Raw genomic sequence first — 24,267 nt, forward strand, 5'->3', positions numbered from 1 at the left:
GGCAGTAAGGATTTTTATTTCAATTCTTTTTTTAGGTAAGGGTATTGTTGCCGGTACATATTTGAAGGTGCATTATCATTTTGGCAGTTTTTCAGCGGCAAAGTAAATTTTTGTTGTTAGCTTCTACTTTAATATACTTGGCACAAGGTTTTTGCTCCAGAGTTTTTTGGAAATTTTACTACCTGTTGTAGATATTGAAAACTTCAACATGTAGAAAAATGTTTTAGACCAAGATCATGGTTATTTTATGATTATTTCTACGCAGCATCCAGTTTGTTCGTAGGTGCTATAGATTGTTCAACCAAGTTTAACCGATTACGTAAACATAAAATTGGGCTTCGTTATCTACTAGCTATGCATCCAACCTTATCGAGAGTTCTGCAGTTCATCAAATCAATTTGAAGGAGTCTAATAATTATGACTAATCTATATATTTTTACTTAGTTATGACGCAACTCGCTTCTTTAGTTGAAGTTTCCATCGATCCAGCTTATTTACAGAATTTTAAGCCACACGAGTATCCTTAATTATTAAAATATTCATCATGGAATCTCGAAAGTAATTTGCTTGAGGCGTATTTTCAAACTAATCGATGTAATTTTAACTTTTTTTCTACTTTACTAGACTTATTTATTACATATCATAAATGTACATAATGAGATGGCAAATATCAATAATAATAATGATAATAGTAATAATAATTAATAACAATAGTAACAATAATGCTCATCATAACAATATCGTTGTTATAATAGTACGTATACATAAGTACCGGGACAATCTCTTGAAACTATACATATAATGCGCATGCGCGAGTTTTATCGGCTGCTCGGGCAGGTTGACCACTCCGAGTTTCAGCTGTCAAACTCTGTTTCTGGCGGCGTTGTAGTTCATACGAATTTTTGAGGTTAGAATCTTAAACAGTCGAGGTAGTGACTCGGAAAGTTGATGCTAATGCTCTTTGAAAATTGGCTTTATTCGACTAAAATGAGAAATCTGTTTAAATGTTGGGTGCTTGGAAGAAAGGCAGCAGGTAGGTGCGAACACTTTATTTAATCATTTTTATTATTTCGTACATTAGAAATAACAATGGAATTTTTATCTATCAACAGGTGATACGGCTAAAATAATTACATCTCTGATATTCACTGTTATCTGCCCATTCAATTTGTCAGACGTACAAAGATCATCGCCACTTTCAAGCAACTAAGCAACTTTCTCACTCTTTTGTGATTTCAGGCGGTAATATTGAATTTTATCATTTTCGAAAATGAGACATTAAACCGAGCGTTCAAGAAATTTAAATATCTCACTATCTGTAACGGAACTGTGAATCTTTTTTTTCTTGAAAATAGTTCAACAAAATTTACGAATAGTCGATAGTCAATGTATTTTTTCTGATTAACAAATTATTGCTACTACTATTTAAAATTTCCGAATGATTATCAGAATTTATTTCGCAAATTTTCAATGATGTTCGATTAAATAAATGAAGGGAACCTAATACTCAAATTGAAAATTCAAGTAATATTAGATTTATTAAAATGATTTTTGTATTTCATGTTAGTGCGGTTCGAAACAAAGAAAATCTAATCGAAAGCGTAGAACTCAGGAATGTAAATCACATCCTGTGACACAAGTTGAAAATCAAGTTTCTCAAAATGCGCCTCAATGTCACAATTAGCTTCAAGGACAATCATGTTTTAGAGTAATGTCAATTTTAAAGTAATGTAAAGATTGTGTCCCTTGTTCCATCAAAATAAATGAATATCTAATTTTTAACAAAGTTTACGAAAATTTTTTTCCAAATAATTTAATCCGATACAATATCTTGTTCATAGTCCTCCGAACATCACCTTCTAACAAGGATATTTGGAAAGAGTCCCTTTGTTGCAGAAACCATTATAAAATTCTTGGTTTTCAATTCGAGCTATTGAATAACTGTGTTTCAGGTTCCATTTTCAATCTCAAAATGGGATTTTTTTTGCTCCAGATAATGCTAACATGAAATGCAGAAATAATTGCGGTACATGGAAATTCACAAGCTTTCAGTCTTAGCGTAGGACCCTATAAAGAGTGTAAAATTGAATTTGGTTTCAAGTTATCGTGCAACTAGCTAGCCAGATGACACCATCAACTAAGATTAAATTTAAAGACATTTTTAACTGAACTTATTTAACAGTTCTAGATTTAGATTGATTCAGTTTGCCTAGCAAAATTCAACCCTACAATCTAATTGAGGACTTGAAAAACTATTCATCTGAATTCAATGCCAAAGAGAGTAAAAGTAAGCTTCAAAATAAGATATCAAATCAAATGGTATAAAGTTTGAAAAACAATGCTGGTCAATAATAATGCTTAAATTACAATGGTGCACAGAATGATTCCTCGGTAGAATGAATTGGCAGCAACGGTTAAGTAACAAACTTATCGCTATTGGCTCGATCAAAGTAAAATGATGGAATATTCAGCCATTATGATCTGTAGTATATCCCGCTCTTCAATTTTGCCTCAACTGATGTTAAGAAGGTGGCGATGGCCTGATAAAATTCACTCTGGCACCTGATGTCTGACGAAACAACCAGGTTCGATGGTGCTAATGATTGCACCGCTCGAGAAACCAGGATCCTTGCCACCTAAACGTTTTGACCATCAGGTAAGGCATAATTGTCCTCGTGTTAATTAAAGTTTAAACTTCGAGCCTGCTGAAAAAAAACGAATTTTATCATTGAATCCATGTTAAAATATTGTCATTGAATCCATGTTAAAATATTGTCATTGTCAAAGATCACGTAATTGGAAATTTACTTACATGCTTCCATGCCTGACAAATTTAGTCCCGCTTTGACAATGAATTATTTCGTACCTGAAAATATTAGAAGCTATTATTATCAAACAGGATCTTTCGGTATTTTTGAAGGCAAAAAAAAAGGCAGCACTTTTTGAAAGGCAACCAATGGCCTGACGAGGGGTGATCAGAAGAGTGGAGATTGGTCTCCCAGTGTTATCGGACGATTGTCTTGTAAGTTATTGTTTTGTTTCCTAATTTTTCATTAATAGCATGATTTACACTGTAATATTAACTGTTGTTCTTTTTCTCTTTTTATTCTTGGATATCTGGTGAACCCTCTTTGTTAACGGAACATTGATTATTGTACAATGGAGCTGCAAAAACTTTGTCAACTAATCAATGATGTCGGTGAGGATTTTTGTGAGTATTGCGTCGGGTACGTTTTCTGTTAATTGCTACTCTTTGTCCTCCTAAGCTTCGTGTTTAAGATGAATAATTTCTTTATTCCTTGTTACTCATTTCTTTTATTTATTTCATGTTCATCGGCACTAATTACTGACTTCTCGAGCACTGCACCGTAACGAATCTACTCTGGAAATATCTACTGGGTCTCAACCATTCATTTATTTTTAATTTTATGTGAATAAAGAATCTGTTCACAATAAACATTGTTTTTACTTACCTACTTCTGTTTGTCCAGACTCCCACTTGTTAATGACATTTCACTTTGAATTTCAGATTTCTTCTTTCAATAAATAACACCCAATTTCTGTATCATTTGATATTTGCTTTTCCGTTAAATTCTTTATTGCGTCGGTTGAATATCTTCCGAAATCAACCACGGTATTGCTGAACGATACTATTCTTCTTAGACAATTCACGCTACGTAAAAATAAACAGCAGCATAACCTCAATCTACGGCTTTACGCGCGAGAGAATTACAGCTTTTGTTTCATTTTGTGTACGTTGGCGCCTTGCTCAGCAGATGAAAACATCACCGCGGCGCGATCTCCCCGACCAATGAGATTAAATTATTTGGCGCATGCGCGTTATATGTATAGTTTCAAGAGATTGTCCCGGTATGTATAGTTTCAAGAGATTGTCCCGGTATATCTTCTATGCTTATTTACTAAGATGAGTTTAATAATTCTATGAGAATATGCAGGTTTTCAAGCAGTGTGACGATTTATTCCCAACAGGGTCGCCAAACTCAGGCGAATATTGTTCATCACTTCGCCTAAACGTCTATGAAATCGTATAATATAATATATTGACTATCGGATAACTGATATATCAAATCTCTAAAATATCACATACAAAAATACACCTATTCCCTCTCATCGACATAAAATATACACTCATAGTTACGCAGGACTTGTATAATGAAGAAGCTAACGATATTCGGTATCTCAATAGGCTGCAATGGCCTGCAGTATTGTCGTAATTAATTAGTCTACATTCGTTCATGGTAGTCGTACCTGCATGTGCGCATGAGACGTATAATTGACCATAGTTTGGTCGGCAAGGTGTGATTGAAGAAAAATTCTCCCAAATATGTAGTATCGAGTCATTTGAAAACGTTTGTACCGTGTACAACATCTCGCTTCATATAAATACGGTAAGATTGTTAAGCGTATTATTTTCATTTCATGGTCAGCCGCTTCTCTATCAAATAATTTGCATACACGCAACGTTAGAAAAACAAGAAAATTATAATAATATTGCACTACAAGTATTTTTTTCCCCTAAAATCGGTTTTCCCATATGATCTCTACACCTTTGAGTTGGGATCCCTCCAAGTGATCCTCGGCTGCATTCTCAGACTGTTCCTTGGACTTTCCTCAGACTCGTAGGCGTGGTTGATGACGCCCGGATGCGTCTCGAACACTTCCTTGACGGAAATTTGACTGCTCCTTGCGGGCCTCGGCTGAATTCCGAGCGGATTTCCGGCCGCCCCGTAAATGTTATTAGCGCCAAGCGTCTGCATTTGGGACTTCTTTCTCTCAGCCATAATGCTGTTCCGACGCCCCTCGAACGCCTTGAATGCTTTGGTCGACCTCCTCGTCGACATGTTCCGTGGCAATCCTGTGAAACGAATCGTGCAATTTTCCACATTAACGAATATTTCGAACGACGCCGCATTTAGCGAACGCAAAATTGAACCCACCGGCGCCCTCAGCCATGCTAAAGAACCGCTGCCTGAATGCGACGTCCAGAGTATTTATCGCCTGCGTCTTTCGCCGACTCTTCTCCAGATTACGAATCGTTTTTCTCCTCCCCGGTCCACTGCCGGTACTCTCGTCATAGTCACCCTCCATGCCGTCCAACCTTTGGAGATCCCGAACTATTTCGACCGCGTGTTTGCTCAGTAACGCTTCCTCGGAGAGGTCCTTAGTCTGTTCGTAAATTGTGGTAATAAGTACTCGCTCATCTCCACTCTCGACCACTTCTTCGCGACTCACCTTTTTGGAACAGTATAACAAGTCCAGTGTCGTGCTAGCGAGAATATGCGCGAAGGTCCCGAAGCGATGGAACAGCATGGCAGTGAACTGGATGACCAGAATCAAGGCAAAAAAGAAGACGAAGACGAGACCGATCGGCTCGAGCTGTAGGTACTCCTTGGTGATGTGTACCTATAAAGTGGTAAACAGTTCGCATCAGTTCTTGGTAATCCGATGACGAAGACGTCTGTACATAAAACCCAGAGCCAAAGGTGCATGTAGGTACACTGAGAAATTTATTTTGCAGAAATGGAATACACGCAGAAATTCTGGTTTTCGATCAGATACGGTGGCTATGAGAAACGTGGGATTGAAGCCTGTTATTATTTTCAGAATAGAGCCGGAGATGTGAAACCAAAATTTCCGAGTTCATTTCTTTGTGTGTAAGTCAGAAAACGGTGTTATCGCAATACATCCTGTAAAATATAGGCATATTATGCAGTATCGTACATGCAAAAAACGTGGATTGAGTTAGCCACAACAGATCCTTGTTGTCGGGACCCCAGGTGCAGGATTAGTTTTTAGATCACAGTGCGCACGCCGATGTTATGGGTATATAATAATCCTGAAAAGGTTTTTTATTCGGTAATCGGTGTAAATTTTTAAATAACGTCCGTTTTGTGCTGTGATAATAACGAGAATTAATTAAGTGAGGAAGTGTTCGTTGATTAATTATTAACCAAGTGAACTGTACTCAGAGAAAAATAAAGGTATATCGTGATGTTATTGACAGGCAGACTTCATTAATATATACCTATGTATAACGATAACTCCACCAATTTTCATTCCAGAAGATTCGGGGGTCAAGATTTTGATTCGTCTACAATTCGCATCAATTTCAGATCTGGTGGACTGGCAAAATTTAGACCTCTACTGTCCAAAATAAATCTGCCGAATTGTTTTTCGCGTAAGTGATGCAAATTATCGAAAATTCGAAATCCCGAGTTGTAAATAACCTGCCGATAATTGGTGGGGTTGACGGTAAGTATGGATGTAGGACACACACATGTATGTAATATGCATCAGCAAGTGCAATCAACACCACATAGCAGCCATGCTTGTGTAACTCGTTCTCGGATATACCTGTGTAGGTGCTGTATTTACCAATAAAAAAAAAATTGAAGAAACAAACAAACACCAATGTAACCAGAATGAATATAATCGTTAAGACGACCCGAGAACGGAGTTATACACCGGAAGTTAGTCCCGGGCTGAGAGGCACCCGGAGTACCGGTACCTCTGAGGTTTCCACTATGTAGGTGATGTTTGTCTTGACCCCTAGAGGCCATACAATGTGCAGCTGGTCTTTGTTCAATTGTAGTAAAAATACGATCAGAATGAAGAGCGCATTGAACATAAAAAATGCGAACACGCTTTTGTTCCGTAGTTCAATCAAGTCTGCGGCGATCCTTGCCTGTGGATATAAAAAAGACAAGTCGTTAAGATAGTAATGAATAAAAACTCCGCGAGGGCCCAACTTTGTTCGCATCAGCTTTACCGTTCAATCGTCAGTCACGGATAAAAATTCGATTTTGTACAATTAAACATTGGTGCAGCGTCACGAACGCGAGTCTTTGGGTCCCGCAGAGCGGTCTTTACCTCCTGAGAGCTCTCGTCGTAGGAAATATTGGTCTTGATGCCAAAGGGCCATTTAATGTGGAGCTCGTCTTTGTTCAGTTGCATCAAGAATACGATCAGCACGAAAAGGGCGTTCATCATAAAGAACGCGAAGACACTCTGGTCGCGGAGGTCCTTTAAGTCGCTAGCTATGCGTGCCTGACGTGTCACAATCATCAAAGAAATCATTACAATTTATACACGGCAAGACCTTGATATTTGGTAAAACGAAAGCTTATGAATGAATAATATAATGGGAGCTGGTGTTCAAGCAGCATCAGATATTGAAAAACATTCCCCGACGCCAGCGAGGAATTGCAAAACCTGTTTACGTCGTCTCTTATACCTTCTCCGCTTTGTCTTCGTCGATTGGAAAGAGATATTTCTCGAGCAGGTCTTTCCAGAACTGCTCCTCCTGGGGCGAGAGAAAATCGACCTCGCCTTTCTTCAGTCCCTCGTCCTCGAGCCAGTAAGGACTCGCAAGAAAAGTGCGCTCGCGATTCCCCTCCGTGTTCTGGCTGACCGTTGTCTCCGTGTCACTGTCCCTCTCGCCCTCGTCAACCGGGTTCTCTTCGATCGGGTTCATTGGATCGACAAACCGCGATCCGACGGAGGACGCACGTCTTCTGCCCGAAACGTGACCCTGAGGATCGACGGCCCTGACGGATCGAGGATCGGCTGGTTTAGTTCTACATCTAAGGCTGCAACCTTTGATCGGTGAGATGATGAACGAACTTTAATTACTTCTCTATAGTTTCCAAGCGTTTCCCCAGCTGTTCCAAGGACTCTGCGATGGCGACCAGCTGCTGCTTCTCGTCCGAGGGTTGGCCGTGGGTGCACAGCATGCACCTGAATAACCCAGCCAATGAGATTTCTATCGATCCTTGATCGTCGTTGTTGCTGCCGCCGCCGTTCTGGAGGAAACCGAGTAGCGACTTCTGCTTCGCCTTGCTTTTCGCTTCTTCAGCTTCCTTTTTCTCTTGATCCATCTCCTGATTAATGAAAAACGAATTTCACCGCGTAAGTTCAATCCTTTAGAAAACACATTTCCGCGATGCAGATAGCGAGCGGCACAAACCTTTTTTGTCTTCTTAACCTGGACTTCTCTCGTTCCCCAAGAAACGACATTCAGGTTGATGATAGAGTAGAGGATCAGAAGCAGGTACATCGAGGGTATCGACAGGAGGTATATTATCCCCGGTACGATGCACCAGAACTCTTGAGGATGAAGGCAGGCGGCTATAAAGAACGAGCTTGACATTGCTATCAAGAATATCGCGGAGGGTGAGCCGACTCCGTCCTCGCCCAGCTGGAGAGCGGTACCAACTATTACGGCCATCATGATCATCGCGTAACCCGTCGATAGCATCTGGGCACAGAGAAGCTGAAAAGGCCAACGGACGTAGTTTACAGAAATTCGCGTTCGTTGGTGAACCGTAAAAACCTTTCGAGAATTACTCACTTGTACGTTAGATTTACAAGTGAAACAGATGACCATGAAGAGCAAAATTGGAATGATATTGTAGTAAAAGCTGGTCCAGTTGTCGATCTGAAAGGCAGCGACGAAGGCTCCCACCAACATAAGGAATATGGTACCGGGTCCGAGGATCGTACCTCCTGTTAATAGAACGGAACGTCAGCGTTCAGACGTTCGAATGAAACAAAGCGTAAAGTATGAGGCAAAGTTAATATAACTAAGACTCACCCATCAGGAGGATCTGGTAAGATATGTACGGCAGAGATATGTTGTCGTTTACTTTGATCGTTCGCTTGTAGTCCATCAGCAAATCCATGATGTTCGCCATTGTTGAAGGCACCCACCGACGTCGTTGATTGTAGAACTCGTTAAAACCCTCAGGGGCGTGAGTGTAGGCGTCGCTGGCAGCCGAGTACTCGACCTGCAAGTATCCGTCGCTTTAATTCTACATTCTGGTGGCAGAGCTCGATAAACTATTAGGGTAGATGTTCACTGACTCTGTAGCCTCGCTGCAGCAACAGAGTGCAAAGCCACCGATCCTCTCCCTGATCATATTGGACATAGTGCCTGGCTTCGTCCGACCTGGTGGTGTATTTTTTCATGACGTTGTCATCCATGAGCGCTTTGCCTCTGAAAAGCGAGAAACACCCTGGGCTACAAAGTACGCAGCCGATCATGTGCTCCGTCGCCTTTTGAAGCCAATGTCCAATAGCGTACTCAAACATCTGGTACCACACCATGGGGCCTGTAAACAAGGTTGAGAATTGCTCGCATTTAGAGATCGTGTGAGACGACGACAGCTAATTCGTCACAATCCAAGCTTACCGGAACCAACGGGATGAATACGCCCGCAAGCAGCGCCGAGATTCTTGTTTTTCTTCATCAAATCGATTAGAAGCTTGACGGCGGCCGGCTGGAAGTCGATATCACCATCCAGGGTGAGGAGGAACGTGTTTTCGGCTATTACTTCCTTCCGGTCCACGCTAATCGGCAGCTCCATTAGTCGGTGACCGAGGAGATAGTACATGTACATCACCTGCAATAACGAAACACCACCGTAATTAAATTGAATATATAACGAAGCGGAGACAGAGAGTTGGAAAACTGTTTCTACCGTAATGAGGACAACTGTTACCTGGCTCCAACGTTTTCTGTGACGGATCTTGCTCTTGTCCTTGAGGTGAGCAATCATCTTGGTCTTTCCAGGCAGTGTCCACACGAGACGACCACCGTAAGGAGTTGGGAATTTTTTCGGCGCTCTGACGTGCATACGAGTCTGATGAATGTCGGAAGCCGCCTCGTCCAGCGTGTCGACGAGAAGTTTGACGAAACGGTTCACCTGAGACTCGTTGTCATCGTGATCTGATATTTCGAAGGCGTCGTCGAAGAATATGTGGGCTGAAGAGGCATGAGTCAGTATTAAATCAATGGAAAAACTGTTAGTCGAGCATATCTAATCACCTGCGACGGATGTGTGAGTTGTATAAAGTAATTTATATTAAGTCTTGTACTTACTCTCGAACTCGTAGTAGTCGGGGTCAACGACTTTCAGATACTTTTGGGCGACCCTGCGCGCACACTGGTCCTCATCGAGTCTGAGGATGCTCTTCAAGAACTCAATCATCTCCTCTTTATTCTCGTGCCACATTGTCGCGCAAGCAAAGATCCTCGTAACAAGATCGCTGTTCTTTACGGTCGACGGCGGAGTCGCGGACCCATCGGTCTGTTCGTATATCGTTTCGTAGTCCCCATCGCCCTTCTCCTTTTCAATCTCAGCCAAGTCCTGCACGCAATTATCGAATAATCGTACATTTTTAAGCGAGACGGCGACTTGAATACGACTAGGAATGATTAATAAATTACTGCTGACCTCCACAGTGACTTCGGGCTGATCATCTCGCTTCCTGTTCAATCCCATCGACTGGTCGATCAGCAGCGCGTTGTACATCGGCGCCACGAAGAGCTTCTCTGTCGAAGCAAGACGCTCGCACTTCGGCGTCCATATGTGAAGAGTGAACCAGGTCTGGGAAAGGAGCCCAAGCAGCCAAACCCAGGCGTACTGCTTGGAGATGAAGTCGCCGAGGAAAGACAGCGGCGGAGATTCGTAGAACAGATAGTCGGGAATCGTATCGTGGAAGAAGCAGGGATCCCCGTTCCTGAGGCCGCAGGCAGCGATGAGCAGCGAGATTGTCACGGGAATCGTGAGATTCACTGGAAACGCGTAGCTGAATCCCTGGATCAGGATCTTGCAAGCGAACTTGCCTGGAAAATCGACAGCGTTATCGGCAAGAGTTTATCGTGCCTAATTCCACGGCGACGACTTACCGAAAACGTAGGCGAAGTACGACCCGAATACTTGGATCAGCAGGACATATATAGGCGTGCTGAAGTCCGCGGTTATCGTCTCCGTCTCTCCATTCGGCAGGATTTCCAAAAGATCGGGTGTTGCGCCGGCTGCGGTCGTCGAAACCTCGGTCACGGTTATTTTGTGGTCACCGAACGCGCTGCCGAACATCGTGAACAGGTGGCCCACGGTGTAGCCTTTATTGTGCAGTATTACGACCGAGCTTACGAAGAAAGCGATAATCTTCCACACAGAGACGAATATGTAAGTGAAGTACCTCGTCAGTCTCATCTCCTCCTTGACTCTTCCCAGAGTTTTTATTATACCTGTGCGAAAATTATACAGCGTTTACTGGATATTGGCACTATAGCCAGAGATGAGTAGGGAGATCTCCAACGCTCGGCTTTTCGTGATACCAGCTAAGTTGGAGCGTCGACGTGACACTTAGGCGGCCACGCACCGAAGGTGGCCCATTTCCGACCTGACACCAGGCGGCCACGCACCGAAGGTGGCCCATTTCCGACCTGACACCAGGCGGCCATGCACCGAAGGTGGCCCACAATCGTGTATATATAGATACACTCGGTTGCTCGAGCAAGTGGTTGCCAATCGCATCCTTGTCCCCGCTCGCACAGATGTTTCCAGGAATGCAAGAATTGGGATTTTTTTTGTTTCAGTTATGAATGTCAGCGAATAAAAGTATCTGCAGATTTGATGAATCTTGGATTCAATTAGCGGACGCTGAACCAAATTAATTAACTATTCCCAGTCCGAATACTTTTTTTTTTTTTTTTCTTAATATATATTATTTTTTTACTGATATGAAAATATGTGACGCCTGGTGTTCTTGAATATTTGTACACGCAGTCTATGGAAAAATATACGAAGCCAGCTCGATAACATTTATGCAAAATGTGCAATGGGCAAGTGGTTGGGGGAAATTTTTTTTTCTCGAACTGAATCTTCCAGAGAAGCATCAGCGAGTTCCAAGCAAGCTCCATAAACATACCGAGCAAACGCGCGCTCACGGACGTAGCTGTGGTGTGGCTGAGTGGATACCACATGAGGATGAATTTTCAATCACAGGTTTTTGCGCGAAGTTTCCCTGTATTTAAGTTAATTACTGCTGCCTTTGCTATAATACTGCATTCAAGTCTTAAACAAAACACTAAAAAATAAGTTAACCACTTAAGTAAAATAAAATGTTAGATTGAGCTTAAAATTTAAGCCGGAGTTACATAAACTAAGATAATTACAAGTGCAACATTGTAAATATTGTACATTTATTGTTCATCTAAATGAATATGGTTTCCTCCTCAAAAAAAAAAAAAAAAAACATGAGGATGGAGTGATGCGGGACACGGGTTCGATCGCAGTTCACTCTTTTTATTTTTTTTTTTTTTAAATTCATTCCCGGCTTTTGTTTTTGTAGTTTCGGAGAGAAAAAACAAATGAAAGAAAGAAAATTTCCAGAGCCGGTCGATTTTTTCCTTCTTTCCTTTTGCTTTTTTTTTACTCAACCCACCCTTTTTGTAATGGGGGTAACCCAGAAGAGAACAAATAATTGAAACAATAAAATTCCGAGAGTGAATCGATTTGTTCCCCGTTTTTGGCGCCTCTTTTTTAATAAGGAAAAGTTTTGACAGTAATGAAAAATAGAGATTACTAAAAACAATTGTATTGTTTTTTAATAACACCGGTTCACAAAAAAAAAAAAAAAGAGGTCTCTACTTTTGACCGGACCTTTATGTATTTTGACGCACTGAATCCGAATCTGAAGTCAGTTTTGCCCGTACACCCTCAAAATTTTGAGTAAATTGCAAAAAACCATAAAAATCGCCAAAAATTAGCAGTTTTGGTAAGAAAAAAATTTGTGGAACTGTAGACCAAGTATGATTTTTATGCATTTTGGTCCACTAAACCCAAATCTGAAGTTTATTCAACCATAAGCCTTTTAAAATTTAATTGGGCCGGTGTTATTAAAAAACGATACATTTGTTTTTAGTAATCTCTATTTTCCATTACTGTCAAAACTTTTCCTTATTAAAAAAAAACGTCCATTTTATATCAGTCTTGACGAGCATTTCTTAAGAATTTTGAGAGATGCGAGATCGGAACGACAAAATTATTTCAGTAGCAACAATGTATAGACCCCTCTCCTTTTCCGATATCGGCAGCCAGTTAAGAGGCTTCACAGTGTTCAGTTTAGTGCCAGCAGCTCTCGAGGTATCAAGATGCTAAGTGAATTACATAATTATTTTACAATTATGGAAAAACCGGCAGGTTTGACGATCATCTATTTACTTTATAGATTAAGAAGAGAAAAAAAGGGAAGGAGCTGTAGTCGTATTTTATACTTTATTTAATTTTCCTTGAATTGTCAGACGTTTTTATTTTTGATTGTATAGGAAGAAGATGTGTGGGGAATTCCATTCTAGTGCCCAAGAATATAGTACGCATTTTCGATCATTTTTTCTTTTTTCTTTTTTTTTTTGGGAAACATTTTCCTCAATTTTCAAATTTCCTTAATTTTTTGGTATTCAAATCGATTCTTAACAATTTTGCGCACAGGTGGGATTTCTTTAATTATTTTTTCCCTAATCCTGAGGATATTTCCTATCGGAGACCACTGTCAATAGGCGAGATTCCGGAAATCGTAAAATTACCTTTTTTTCTAATTAAAAAGAAAATCACATAAGGCCACTAAGAGCTCGAAATAAAAATCTGAAAAAATTAGAGATGTTTTTTTATATTCGAAGCCATTAACGTAAAAAATCCGTTTAACGACCATCCTAATAGATATACATCGTATATGGGGCATTCCGCGTCAAATTTGCAACCCATGTACCTTACCCTCTTCGATTTTGATAGTTCTTTAGTATGATGTTGCAACCACGGTTTCAATCGACTTAAAACAGTGTCGGAATTTTTTGCAGATTTCTTTAGCCACCACTGAAATAGAAAAAAATTGTAAAACCAATTCCGAAAAAGCTTCTTTTAAAATTCTGAAAAAAATTCACACTGATTTTATAATTAGGAATATGATTTGCAAGCACGACACGGTAATGGGATCTCAACATTTACTATTGTTTTCGCAAGTTTTTAGTTTTCTTGGATCTTTGGATAACTTAAAAAAAAAGAATAAAATGGTATGAACTGTATTCAGGCCTTCTGGCATTCCTCTAAATTTCAGAAAAATTGAAATCCATTAATAATAGAGAAATTTGTGACCGAACAAATAAATAGAAACTCCAATTCCGGCATGAGAAAAAAAAACTTGCTAGAAAAGTAGTAAATGTTGAGATCCCATTACCGTGTCGTGCTTGCAAATCATATTCCTAATTATAAAATCAGTGTGAATTTTTTCAGAATTTTAAAAGAAGCTTTTTCGGAATTGGTTTTACAATTTTTTTCTATTTCAGTGGTGGCTAAAGAAATCTGCAAAAAATTCCGACACTGTTTTAAGTCGATTGAAACCGTGGTTGCAACATCATACTAAAGAACTATCAAAATCGAAGAGGGTAAGGTACATGGGTTGCAAATTTGACGCGGAATGCCCCATATACGATGTATATCTATTAGGATGGTCGTTAAACGGATTTTTTACGTTAATGGCTTCGAATATAAAAAAACATCTCTAATTTTTTCAGATTTTTATTTCGAGCTCTTAGTGGCCTTATGTGATTTTCTTTTTAATTAGAAAAAAAGGTAATTTTACGATTTCCGGAATCTCGCCTATTGACAGTGGTCTCCGATAGGAAATATCCTCAGGATTAGGGAAAAAATAATTAAAGAAATCCCACCTGTGCGCAAAATTGTTAAGAATCGATTTGAATACCAAAAAATTAAGGAAATTTGAAAATTGAGGAAAATGTTTCCCAAAAAAAAAAAGAAAAAAGAAAAAATGATCGAAAATGCGTACTATATTCTTGGGCACTAGAATGGAATTCCCCACACATCTTCTTCCTATACAATCAAAAATAAAAACGTCTGACAATTCAAGGAAAATTAAATAAAGTATAAAATACGACTACAGCTCCTTCCCTTTTTTTCTCTTCTTAATCTATAAAGTAAATAGATGATCGTCAAACCTGCCGGTTTTTCCATAATTGTAAAATAATTATGTAATTCACTTAGCATCTTGATACCTCGAGAGCTGCTGGCACTAAACTGAACACTGTGAAGCCTCTTAACTGGCTGCCGATATCGGAAAAGGAGAGGGGTCTATACATTGTTGCTACTGAAATAATTTTGTCGTTCCGATCTCGCATCTCTCAAAATTCTTAAGAAATGCTCGTCAAGACTGATATAAAATGGACGTTTTTTTTTAATAAGGAAAAGTTTTGACAGTAATGGAAAATAGAGATTACTAAAAACAAATGTATCGTTTTTTAATAACACCGGCCCAATTAAATTTTAAAAGGCTTATGGTTGAATAAACTTCAGATTTGGGTTTAGTGGACCAAAATGCATAAAAATCATACTTGGTCTACAGTTCCACAAATTTTTTTCTTACCAAAACTGCTAATTTTTGGCGATTTTTATGGTTTTTTGCAATTTACTCAAAATTTTGAGGGTGTACGGGCAAAACTGACTTCAGATTCGGATTCAGTGCGTCAAAATACATAAAGGTCCGGTCAAAAGTAGAGACCTCTTTTTTTTTTTTTTTGTGAACCGGTGTTATTAAAAAACAATACAATTGTTTTTAGTAATCTCTATTTTTCATTACTGTCAAAACTTTTCCTTATTAAAAAAGAGGCGCCAAAAACGGGGAACAAATCGATTCACTCTCGGAATTTTATTGTTTCAATTATTTGTTCTCTTCTGGGTTACCCCCATTACAAAAAGGGTGGGTTGAGTAAAAAAAAAGCAAAAGGAAAGAAGGAAAAAATCGACCGGCTCTGGAAATTTTCTTTCTTTCATTTGTTTTTTCTCTCCGAAACTACAAAAACAAAAGCCGGGAATGAATTTAAAAAAAAAAAAAATAAAAAGAGTGAACTGCGATCGAACCCGTGTCCCGCATCACTCCATCCTCATGTTTTTTTTTTTTTTTTTTGAGGAGGAAACCATATTCATTTAGATGAACAATAAATGTACAATATTTACAATGTTGCACTTGTAATTATCTTAGTTTATGTAACTCCGGCTTAAATTTTAAGCTCAATCTAACATTTTATTTTACATTAAGTGGTTAACTTATTTTTTAGTGTTTTGTTTAAGACTTGAATGCAGTATTATAGCAAAGGCAGCAGTAATTAACTTAAATACAGGGAAACTTCGCGCAAAAACCTGTGATTGAAAATTCATCCTCATGTGGTATCCACTCAGCCACACCACAGCTACGTCCGTGAGCGCGCGTTTGCTCGGTATGTTTATGGAGCTTGCTTGGAACTCGCTGATGCTTCTCTGGAAGATTCAGTTCGAGAAAAAAAAATTTCCCCCAACCACTTGCCCATTGCACATTTTGCATAAATGTTATCGAGCTGGCTTCGTATATTTTTCCATAGACTGCGTGTACAAATATTCAAGAACACCAGGCGTCACATATTTTCATATCAGTAAAAAAATAATATATATTAAGAAAAAAAAAAAAAAAAGTATTCGGACTGGGAATAGTTAATTAATTTGGTTCAGCGTCCGCTAATTGAATCCAAGATTCATCAAATCTGCAGATACTTTTATTCGCTGACATTCATAACTGAAACAAAAAAAATCCCAATTCTTGCATTCCTGGAAACATCTGTGCGAGCGGGGACAAGGATGCGATTGGCAACCACTTGCTCGAGCAACCGAGTGTATCTATATATACACGATTGTGGGCCACCTTCGGTGCATGGCCGCCTGGTGTCAGGTCGGAAATGGGCCACCTTCGGTGCGTGGCCGCCTAGGTGTCACGTCGACGCTCCAACTTAGCTGGTATCACGAAAAGCCGAGCGTTGGAGATCTCCCTACTCATCTCTGCTATAGCTGTGAGCTGGGTCCCCAACAATCGGAAAAGAATAGAAACGGAACGATTAGCAGAATTATGAATCCCATTTCTTCAAGTTTCCGAATTAAGCATGAGTTATTCCAATGAGACACTGTTCGTTTTAATCTGTTTATTCGTTTCTATTCGATTTTATCTGTTCTTTCCTATCTCGTCATATTCGCGAGAATGCCACCTCTAATAGCTTGTTCGTTTCAATTATTTATTTAGAATAAGGGATGGCAATTATCAATCCGATTCAATTCTTTCTATCCGAATTAATTCTTTTCAAAGAATACGAAACATCCGTTTGGATCAAGAAATCGGAATAGATCGTACTGAAATTCTCAATCCGTTTCTATTCTTTTCCGATTGTTGGGTCCTGCTTATCACATCCACTCTTACCTAAATGACTCTGAACAGAGACGTAGTTTTCCCACCAACCGCAGGATACGAGGATCAAGGCGACTGGGATTAGCCACAAGCCAGGCTTCGAGCTATCAATAAGCGGCCAGACAACGAATGCTGTCGCCTGAGCGGCAAGGGCAGCGAGGTCGACGAGAACGAGGACGAATCGCCTGGATTCGTCACGTTTTTTGTTCCGAGAAAGCAGCCCTGCGATGATGTCACGTAGTAAGAATTTTCGGCAGTTTGTAATATTTTATAAAAGAGATGATATTCTGAATTCAAATATACCAAGGAGCCCGGGAACGAAGCAAACGCAGTTAGTCAGCATGGCACCCTGGACGACGTCGAGGTCGGGTAAAACGCTCATGAACATCAGCGCGAGACCGACGACGTGGAACGTTTCCATAACGAAGACGAGCATGAACTGACCGACTGTTGGCTTCTTCCACGACTTGAAGAAGCAGATTCTTATGCTCCTTAGTAGCGTGCCGATCTCAGGTACCGCGAAAGCGATTATTATGCACCATACCCAGGCTATTCTCTCTTCCTCCGGCAACGTAACTACGAACGTTTTGTCCCTGCCTGAAGAAAACGCACAAGGTCTTTGTCAATTTGTTTTATACTTCGAAATAAATACCAAGCATAAGCTTATAAAATTTGTCGGAAAAATGGCTCACAAAATTTTCGGATAATATTTCAATAAGCGAATAGGGGATAAAATAAGCGATCTGACTGACTTACCGAGCATCCGATTGCAGTAAAAAATAGTCCTGTTAGCCCTGAGCTGGGAAGTCATGAGGAGGATTGTCCCCTTGGCGATGACGCCGCTTCCGAGCACGATGACGAAGACAATTAGGTACGCCAGGACCTTAGTGATTTGCAGCGTTACATCCAGGCACTTCTGGTTCGCCATCGAACCAGAGTCTATTTTTATCGGAGGATTCCGAAACACATCCCATCCTTTCGTCTCCGGCACTGCCGTTCTTTGGCTGAAGGGGGTACAAAAATTAGTATACAGGTACATCGACAAGTTATGACGCTTTGCGCCTTCCATAATTTACTGCACTTATTTATCAGTCCCTAGACTGCATTACTGATCAATCTACAAGTCAATCATCACCTTCCAGCGTATTCCTGTCCAGTCAACGGGCTGCTCTCGTCATCTGAAAATTCGTCCGGGCCGACATTTCCCGCCTCCGGAACACCGCCATTCTGGTTCTTCATCATGGTGAAGCAGTTTCACTGAAAAGCTAGAGAAAGACAATCGTCATCATAATTCAGATCAGCGATCTTTCGACTTTTTGTGCCAAGCGCATTTCAAACCGGAGACAAAAGTTCAATACCTGTCATTTGCATGTCGCCGTCAAGACATCCGGATATATTATCGCAAATGACGAGCAAAATATTGCTAACCCTAAGCAATTTATTAAGATTCTTGCGTGTGCACCCCGCGACTGATCCGATCCACAAAGTGATTTCTGACCTCTGTTTAAAACGCGCGCGAGATCGCCGGCACTGGGAGACAAAGACCGGTAAAAAAAAGTCTCAGTTGAATAACATTGTCCACCATACAGCTGCAGCATGTATATCGCATCGTCGAAGGGCAGGACAAAGATCCGGGCATTTTGCGTGCCCAGAACTTGTTTCTAGTTGACGTATAAATATTCGTGGAGGAATCTCGCCGTCTCGGTCGGCAGCGTGATCGAGCCAAAAGGCCGTCTCTTTCACGATGTCGATAGCAGTGAGTTCGGGTCCGCCACGTGGAAAGTGAAAGGAGCGACACGCAGCCGGATAACGCGAGCGGCAAGGACGTCGGGCGTAGCCTTGCCGGTTGCCAGACCCGCCCTGGACCCTGGGCTGCGTGAGTCAATTTTTCGCTGAGGAATGACATTTTGGAGCCAGGGAACCTGGATCAGCGTTGCTTGCGGCGGAGTTCGTGACTCACGCGACAGCCCGACCTTGAAGATCCACAGGAGGAGGATTTCTCGGTGCTCCTCTGCATGCGGCGACACCCTCAGCCTGCATGAATTCATCGCGACGGCTTTGCCTCCGCAGTGTCTATTTATAACCGAATAGCCGATAATGCGCGAACGGCTGTAACCAAGAAATCTGTGCAGTTATACGTATTCCTTCCTCCTGCAAGCTGCTGCAGTGCACTTTCGCTGAGTATCACTATAGACATAATACCGGGACGAAAACCGCGCGAACCGCACAAACAGGTTCTAGCTGGTTTACCGGTGTAAAAATTTATACATATATACACCATTGTCTTCTTGGTTGTTTGTTGTTGTTTTTTTTTTTTTTTTTTTTTTACACCCACGATGTGCACGATACGAAGTCCTTGCCCTGACGCCTTTGTCCTCCGCGCTTTGACGCCTGTCTCCTTTACGTCTTGCAATACTGTACATACATAGAACATGCGCTATATCTATATGTACGAATGTTTTCACGGAAGTCCATCGCTGTGGGCTTCGCTTCGTTATTTGACGATTTGTCAATACTTGTAATGATAATTAACGTATATCGTGCATTTTACCAAGCATTTATTTCGCTTTAATATCGAGTATTGAAAATACGGCAATAGACCTCAATCAGTTATGCCGTCTCAATTGGAATAAGATATATGCTACACATGCGACATCGCTTATGCAACCGTTTGCGTCATTAAAATCTCCTGCCGTTCAACGACGCTTACGACCTATTGCCTGTTAAGCACGGTCTACTTTAGACTTGATCGAGAGATTTTCATGCCCTTGATGATTACAACGAGACGAAAAATTATACTACAACCATACAACAATCAATTAAAAGTCATACGTGAAGAATTTTCGCACCATTATTAATGTGAGCATCCGGGAGATTGACTCAGCGCTGCGAATTCTTTAACCGCGTTCGCTGAGAGGCAAGTATGAATGGCATGTAACAATAAGGCTTTAAGAATAATTTCACCGCGGGTGAAACTGTGAGTCAGCCAGCATACACAGCCCGGGTTCGTAATGGATCAGCGGTTTGCTTGGTAAACTTGAGAAATGCTTGAGTTCGTGTAGAATTAGTGAAATTACGGAGAAAAATAATTCAACTGACCAAACCTGCGCGACCGCAATAATAGTAAAATAGGTATTCCGCAACGTTGCAGATATCAGCGCAAAATGTTGCAAGGAGGTGCCTATGTAACATACCTATATGAAATGCGTGTATAGTAAAGAGTGAAACAATATTATCTGCACCGATTGCACAGGACGATGTAAGAATAATATGAAAAGTTACGTTGCCGCATTTCAGCGATCTATAACTTACAGCCTTGGGCCACACTCCCACTTTCGTACATCGTATATAGGTATACAGTGCAGTATCATGTATAATACCATCGGCGATCACGTCCACGCACATCGAACGGGCGAAGGGAAGGTATAATACGTATAAACACAGCGTCTCGGTGTTATACCGAGCACTAGAAATAAGTAGAACGCCAACTATTATCAGCCGTGCTGTATATAATGTGCAGGACGGAAGAAACTTTCCCTCAAATACCCCCCACTACCTCTCACTGTCTAAGAATTAATAGCGCTCAAAATGTTTAGGATATGATATTTTTGACTAATTTGTATGATGGGGTAACAGAAAGTTTAACGTGGGATCTATGTACAGCTTAACACCTTTGTCGCCTCGTATTTTACTGCTACAGGTTTACCCTATACGAGCTGTATATACTTGAAAATAACCCGGACGCTATAAGAACCTCCAGGCGGTGGAGGCCAAAGGAGGTATATAAAAAGAAATCGGTAACCCGAGACACGGAAATAAAAGCTATATGATACGTCATGATGGGAGGCTATGACAGTTCGGGCATCGTGAGTCAATTAAATGAGTAGGTACAAGCTGATTGTGTAGAAAAACAATTAAGTACATTGAAATTTCAAAGTGTGCGTCGTTTGATAAAACTAGCCATGTTGACAGTTTTCTTTTTTCTGCTTCAGGCGCTGGCAATGGACGAGCCGACCGTAACGCCCTGCAATCCGGTCATTTCACATTACAATTCAATTCAATTTTGATAGGATCAGTACAATTTCGAGTGACCCTCTCGTTGTTTAACCGCCACGTTTTTCTCGCAACGACTATACGTGCGAAATGGGTAGATGGCTGCACGTATTATACCCTAGCTCGAGCTTGCGGTCGCCCGACGGCTACTCGCTCTGCAGTAGATATAACAAAGACTGACTTTCACCATCTCAAAACTCGATCACTGGATCGATTCTGCGGCTGCTAAACGGCTGAGAATTAGTTATCACACTCATGTATCTGTAGCTATTTGTTATACTATACATTCGAGAATGCGTGCAGTTCTCAAGCCCACCGATCTACTAAGGTTTTTTTGAATGAATTGTAGGTAAAGCAGCGAATAAGAGACTAGCATCGAATAATGCCGTCATTCAACGACCGATCGACCGACGCCACTTCTCACCCCTAAATTAACCGCCATCCGCCTACTGGTAGGCAGCCAGCTTCGCCTGGACCCTTTACTAGTGAATTAGATCGCGTACAATTAGTTGGAGTAGAACAGGAGTCAGAAGATCTGTTTCGGTAACTGAATCATTGGGAATTCTTCGGCATCGAAAAAGCCGGGATAGTCATCAATCATTCCCCACCGGTTGAGCCTGGCACGTCTTCTCCGACTTTCTAGTAAATCGTCGGCGATTGCGTGAAGAAGGTGATCGAACGACGTTGGTAGCTGCAAACGGTTTATTATTACGTAATCAGAGCGCGGCGGATAGCACGAATTATAGTTATAGTCATATGTCCTCGCATGTTACAGTATATTTTTCAAAAATTGTACAGAAATGCCCGTATTGTACGAGTGAGGATTTAAAAAGCATGCGTTATATGTGCTTGAATAATAAAACGACGAAAAGTTGCAAGGTGAATAATAAACAATCCCACGTTTCACGTTCACCTCCGGCACACTCGCAGTATGACACGTACGTACTTACATACATACATCGCCCACGCGCCTGGTCCCCCGGTGAATAGGAATTGTACAGTTATGCGCGTCCAAGCTGGTTATGAATCAGGAAAGGTGGACAGTTTGATTTCAATCGATCATTTCTTACACAGCCCGCTATAAATACGAATAATAATTCAATACACATGCGATAAGTATATCATAAATATCATTTCAACCTGCACGGAATTTATCTGGTGCAGATCGTAAAATAGAGAAAGAGCACTGAATCGGGGGGCAGAAGAGTGATGGATATGTACACATGCCCGCAATGATCATTGGTCGGTACATCTGATTTCGAGAAATAGGTATCGGGAGATGTAGTAACCTGCCAACTGGCGTAAGTTTCTGAGAGTCGTTTCCGGTCCATTGCAGCGGATGAAATCACTGGAAATTCTTTACACGCACTTAATAAACCTCATCGTGATTTTCTGAATCACACGGATTCCGCAGCTGCGTCACAACGGAACCGAACCGCTCCCGTTTGACCAAATGTGTGTTATAAATAAGTATTAATACCTATGCGCAGAAATAATAATAAGCTACGGCAAACAAACACTGCACGCTACATCCGCTGTTTGATCGGCTCGCTGCCTTAAGGAGTCACCTGGTGTGTTAGAAAGTAGACCAGAGCATGATTCCATACCTAGACGTACGCGGGAAGACAACCGTCGAGTGGGATTTCCAGCTGTCTTGATTAGGTAAACAACCCAGACAACATGCGACGAAGTGAAAAGTCGACCAAAATTCGTTGCCCAATAGCCTAATTTTAACTAAACTGTTTCCGCTGAGACTTCGAGGCCTCAAGATGTCTTTATATTTTAAATTTGTATAGTCAATTCGTCTGTCAGCGTTAAAAACTACCGCTATCCGGTGAGCCCAAGGTAACGTGAGCTACATATTAACATTCTCCGCAAATCTGCGGATCTATAACGTGTTCTCGAAAACATAAATTATGAAACATTATACATATCATTTTGGGCTTTTTAGATTCGATATTTTTCGGCTCAAAATTCCTTGCTAAGACATCGTTTGGTTAAAAAAAATGTTATCATTAATTAACCTCATCTGCAGAGTCGCGAAGTTCTCTACATCGGAAGTCTTTAGACGATTTTCGACTTGAGTCGTATCGAGGAATACGAAAATGATTTCTCGCACGCACCTTTCGCTCCGCGATGTTATCTGCAAGTGATCCAGCAGAGTGGTTAAACTCGAACGTCGGACATCCCGATATCCCGGATCTGACTGGGTAGCTTCTTGTTTTGCACTGATAACACTTTGTCACCCTTCCTCAGGTTCATCAGCTATACATGAACAATGGGAAGGGGCACAATGATGCGGTGGTAATTAAAATTGCATGGAATTGTATTTTCTCCGCATATACGTATCGCATTACCGCGGTGAAAGCAGTATGAAGGCAAATCGCGGACGAAGAACGCGCGAGGATTAAAGGTTTGTGTGCTGGGGGCCACTGGCCAGAGACTGGCCATAGATCCCGGGCGGCAGGGCCACCGTATACTTTCACGAAGGTGAGCTCGGTATCCGATTGGACGCGACGTCATTCGAAAGATCTGTTATATCAGAAAGAGCAGACCGACTTATGGATAGTGCGAGAAGGGAAGAGAAGGGAGCGGGGATGCCGTGGCCCTGTCGCAAAGCAAATGTCACATACTTCGGAAAGTTTGTATCACATGTGTATGTATATATATAATATGTAGATATTATAGTTACACTCTCCGATTGCGATATATAGATCCGCGAGAGCACCGCATTCCTACCATATGGCTGCAGCCTTTTCGTAACGGATCTTCAGACAGGGGGATGCAATTGCGATCCCGCGGGAGTTTCTGCAATTCCAATTCACGTATATTCTCCACTCGCAAGGTGATCCTGAAAATTGCATTTTTCACCAGCTAATTAACCCTTTCGGCCTGAGCGGTGACTATAGTCACCCAACGTGCGACGCTCGTTCTGTCTGAGCGGTGACTGTACGCTTGCCACGACTGCTCGGTCAGCGGGGACGGCGCGACGTAGAATGCGTCCGTACCGAAAGGGTCAACTATTAGTAACATATTATTCTAAGTTACCTGCAATACTGCAATCATATCTAGAATGTCTGGAACATGTATAGTCTCTTTGATTAAGGAGACTATATTATATATCAG

General features: G+C 41.1%; 1 protein-coding gene across 3 annotated transcripts; it reads right to left on the bottom strand.

Moving 5' to 3' along the window:
• Nucleotides 1-38: 38 nt before the first annotated feature.
• On the bottom strand, nucleotides 39-23,622 carry LOC124219448 (hyaluronan synthase-like protein kkv). 3 transcript variants are annotated; one of them, XR_011177230.1, is made up of 21 exons: nucleotides 23,265-23,621; nucleotides 18,224-18,353; nucleotides 17,845-18,092; nucleotides 17,392-17,685; nucleotides 17,101-17,310; nucleotides 10,712-11,056; nucleotides 10,257-10,648; nucleotides 9,902-10,169; nucleotides 9,522-9,784; nucleotides 9,212-9,422; nucleotides 8,884-9,131; nucleotides 8,615-8,807; nucleotides 8,372-8,526; nucleotides 7,988-8,293; nucleotides 7,654-7,901; nucleotides 7,256-7,568; nucleotides 6,892-7,068; nucleotides 5,254-5,424; nucleotides 4,959-5,187; nucleotides 2,813-4,876; nucleotides 43-2,705 (listed from the first exon to the last, which is right to left on the bottom strand). XR_011177230.1 is itself a non-coding variant. In XM_046627015.2 (20 exons), the coding sequence occupies exons 2-20, from the start codon at nucleotides 18,328-18,330 to the stop codon at nucleotides 4,563-4,565; spliced, it is 4,692 nt and encodes a 1,563-aa protein (XP_046482971.1). In that variant the 5' UTR covers nucleotides 18,331-18,353; nucleotides 23,265-23,622; the 3' UTR covers nucleotides 39-4,562. The 3 variants fall into 3 exon arrangements, 2 of the variants coding, with proteins under 2 accessions (XP_046482971.1, XP_046482970.1); XM_046627015.2 differs by lacking the exon at nucleotides 6,892-7,068 and adding an exon at nucleotides 6,530-6,706 and having other exon boundaries at nucleotides 39-4,876; nucleotides 23,265-23,622; XM_046627014.2 differs by having other exon boundaries at nucleotides 42-4,876.
• Nucleotides 23,623-24,267: the final 645 nt, after the last annotated feature.

This window comes from Neodiprion pinetum, chromosome 5 (assembly GCF_021155775.2).
Source record: "Neodiprion pinetum isolate iyNeoPine1 chromosome 5, iyNeoPine1.2, whole genome shotgun sequence".
NCBI classification, from domain to species: Eukaryota; Metazoa; Arthropoda; class Insecta; order Hymenoptera; family Diprionidae; genus Neodiprion; species Neodiprion pinetum.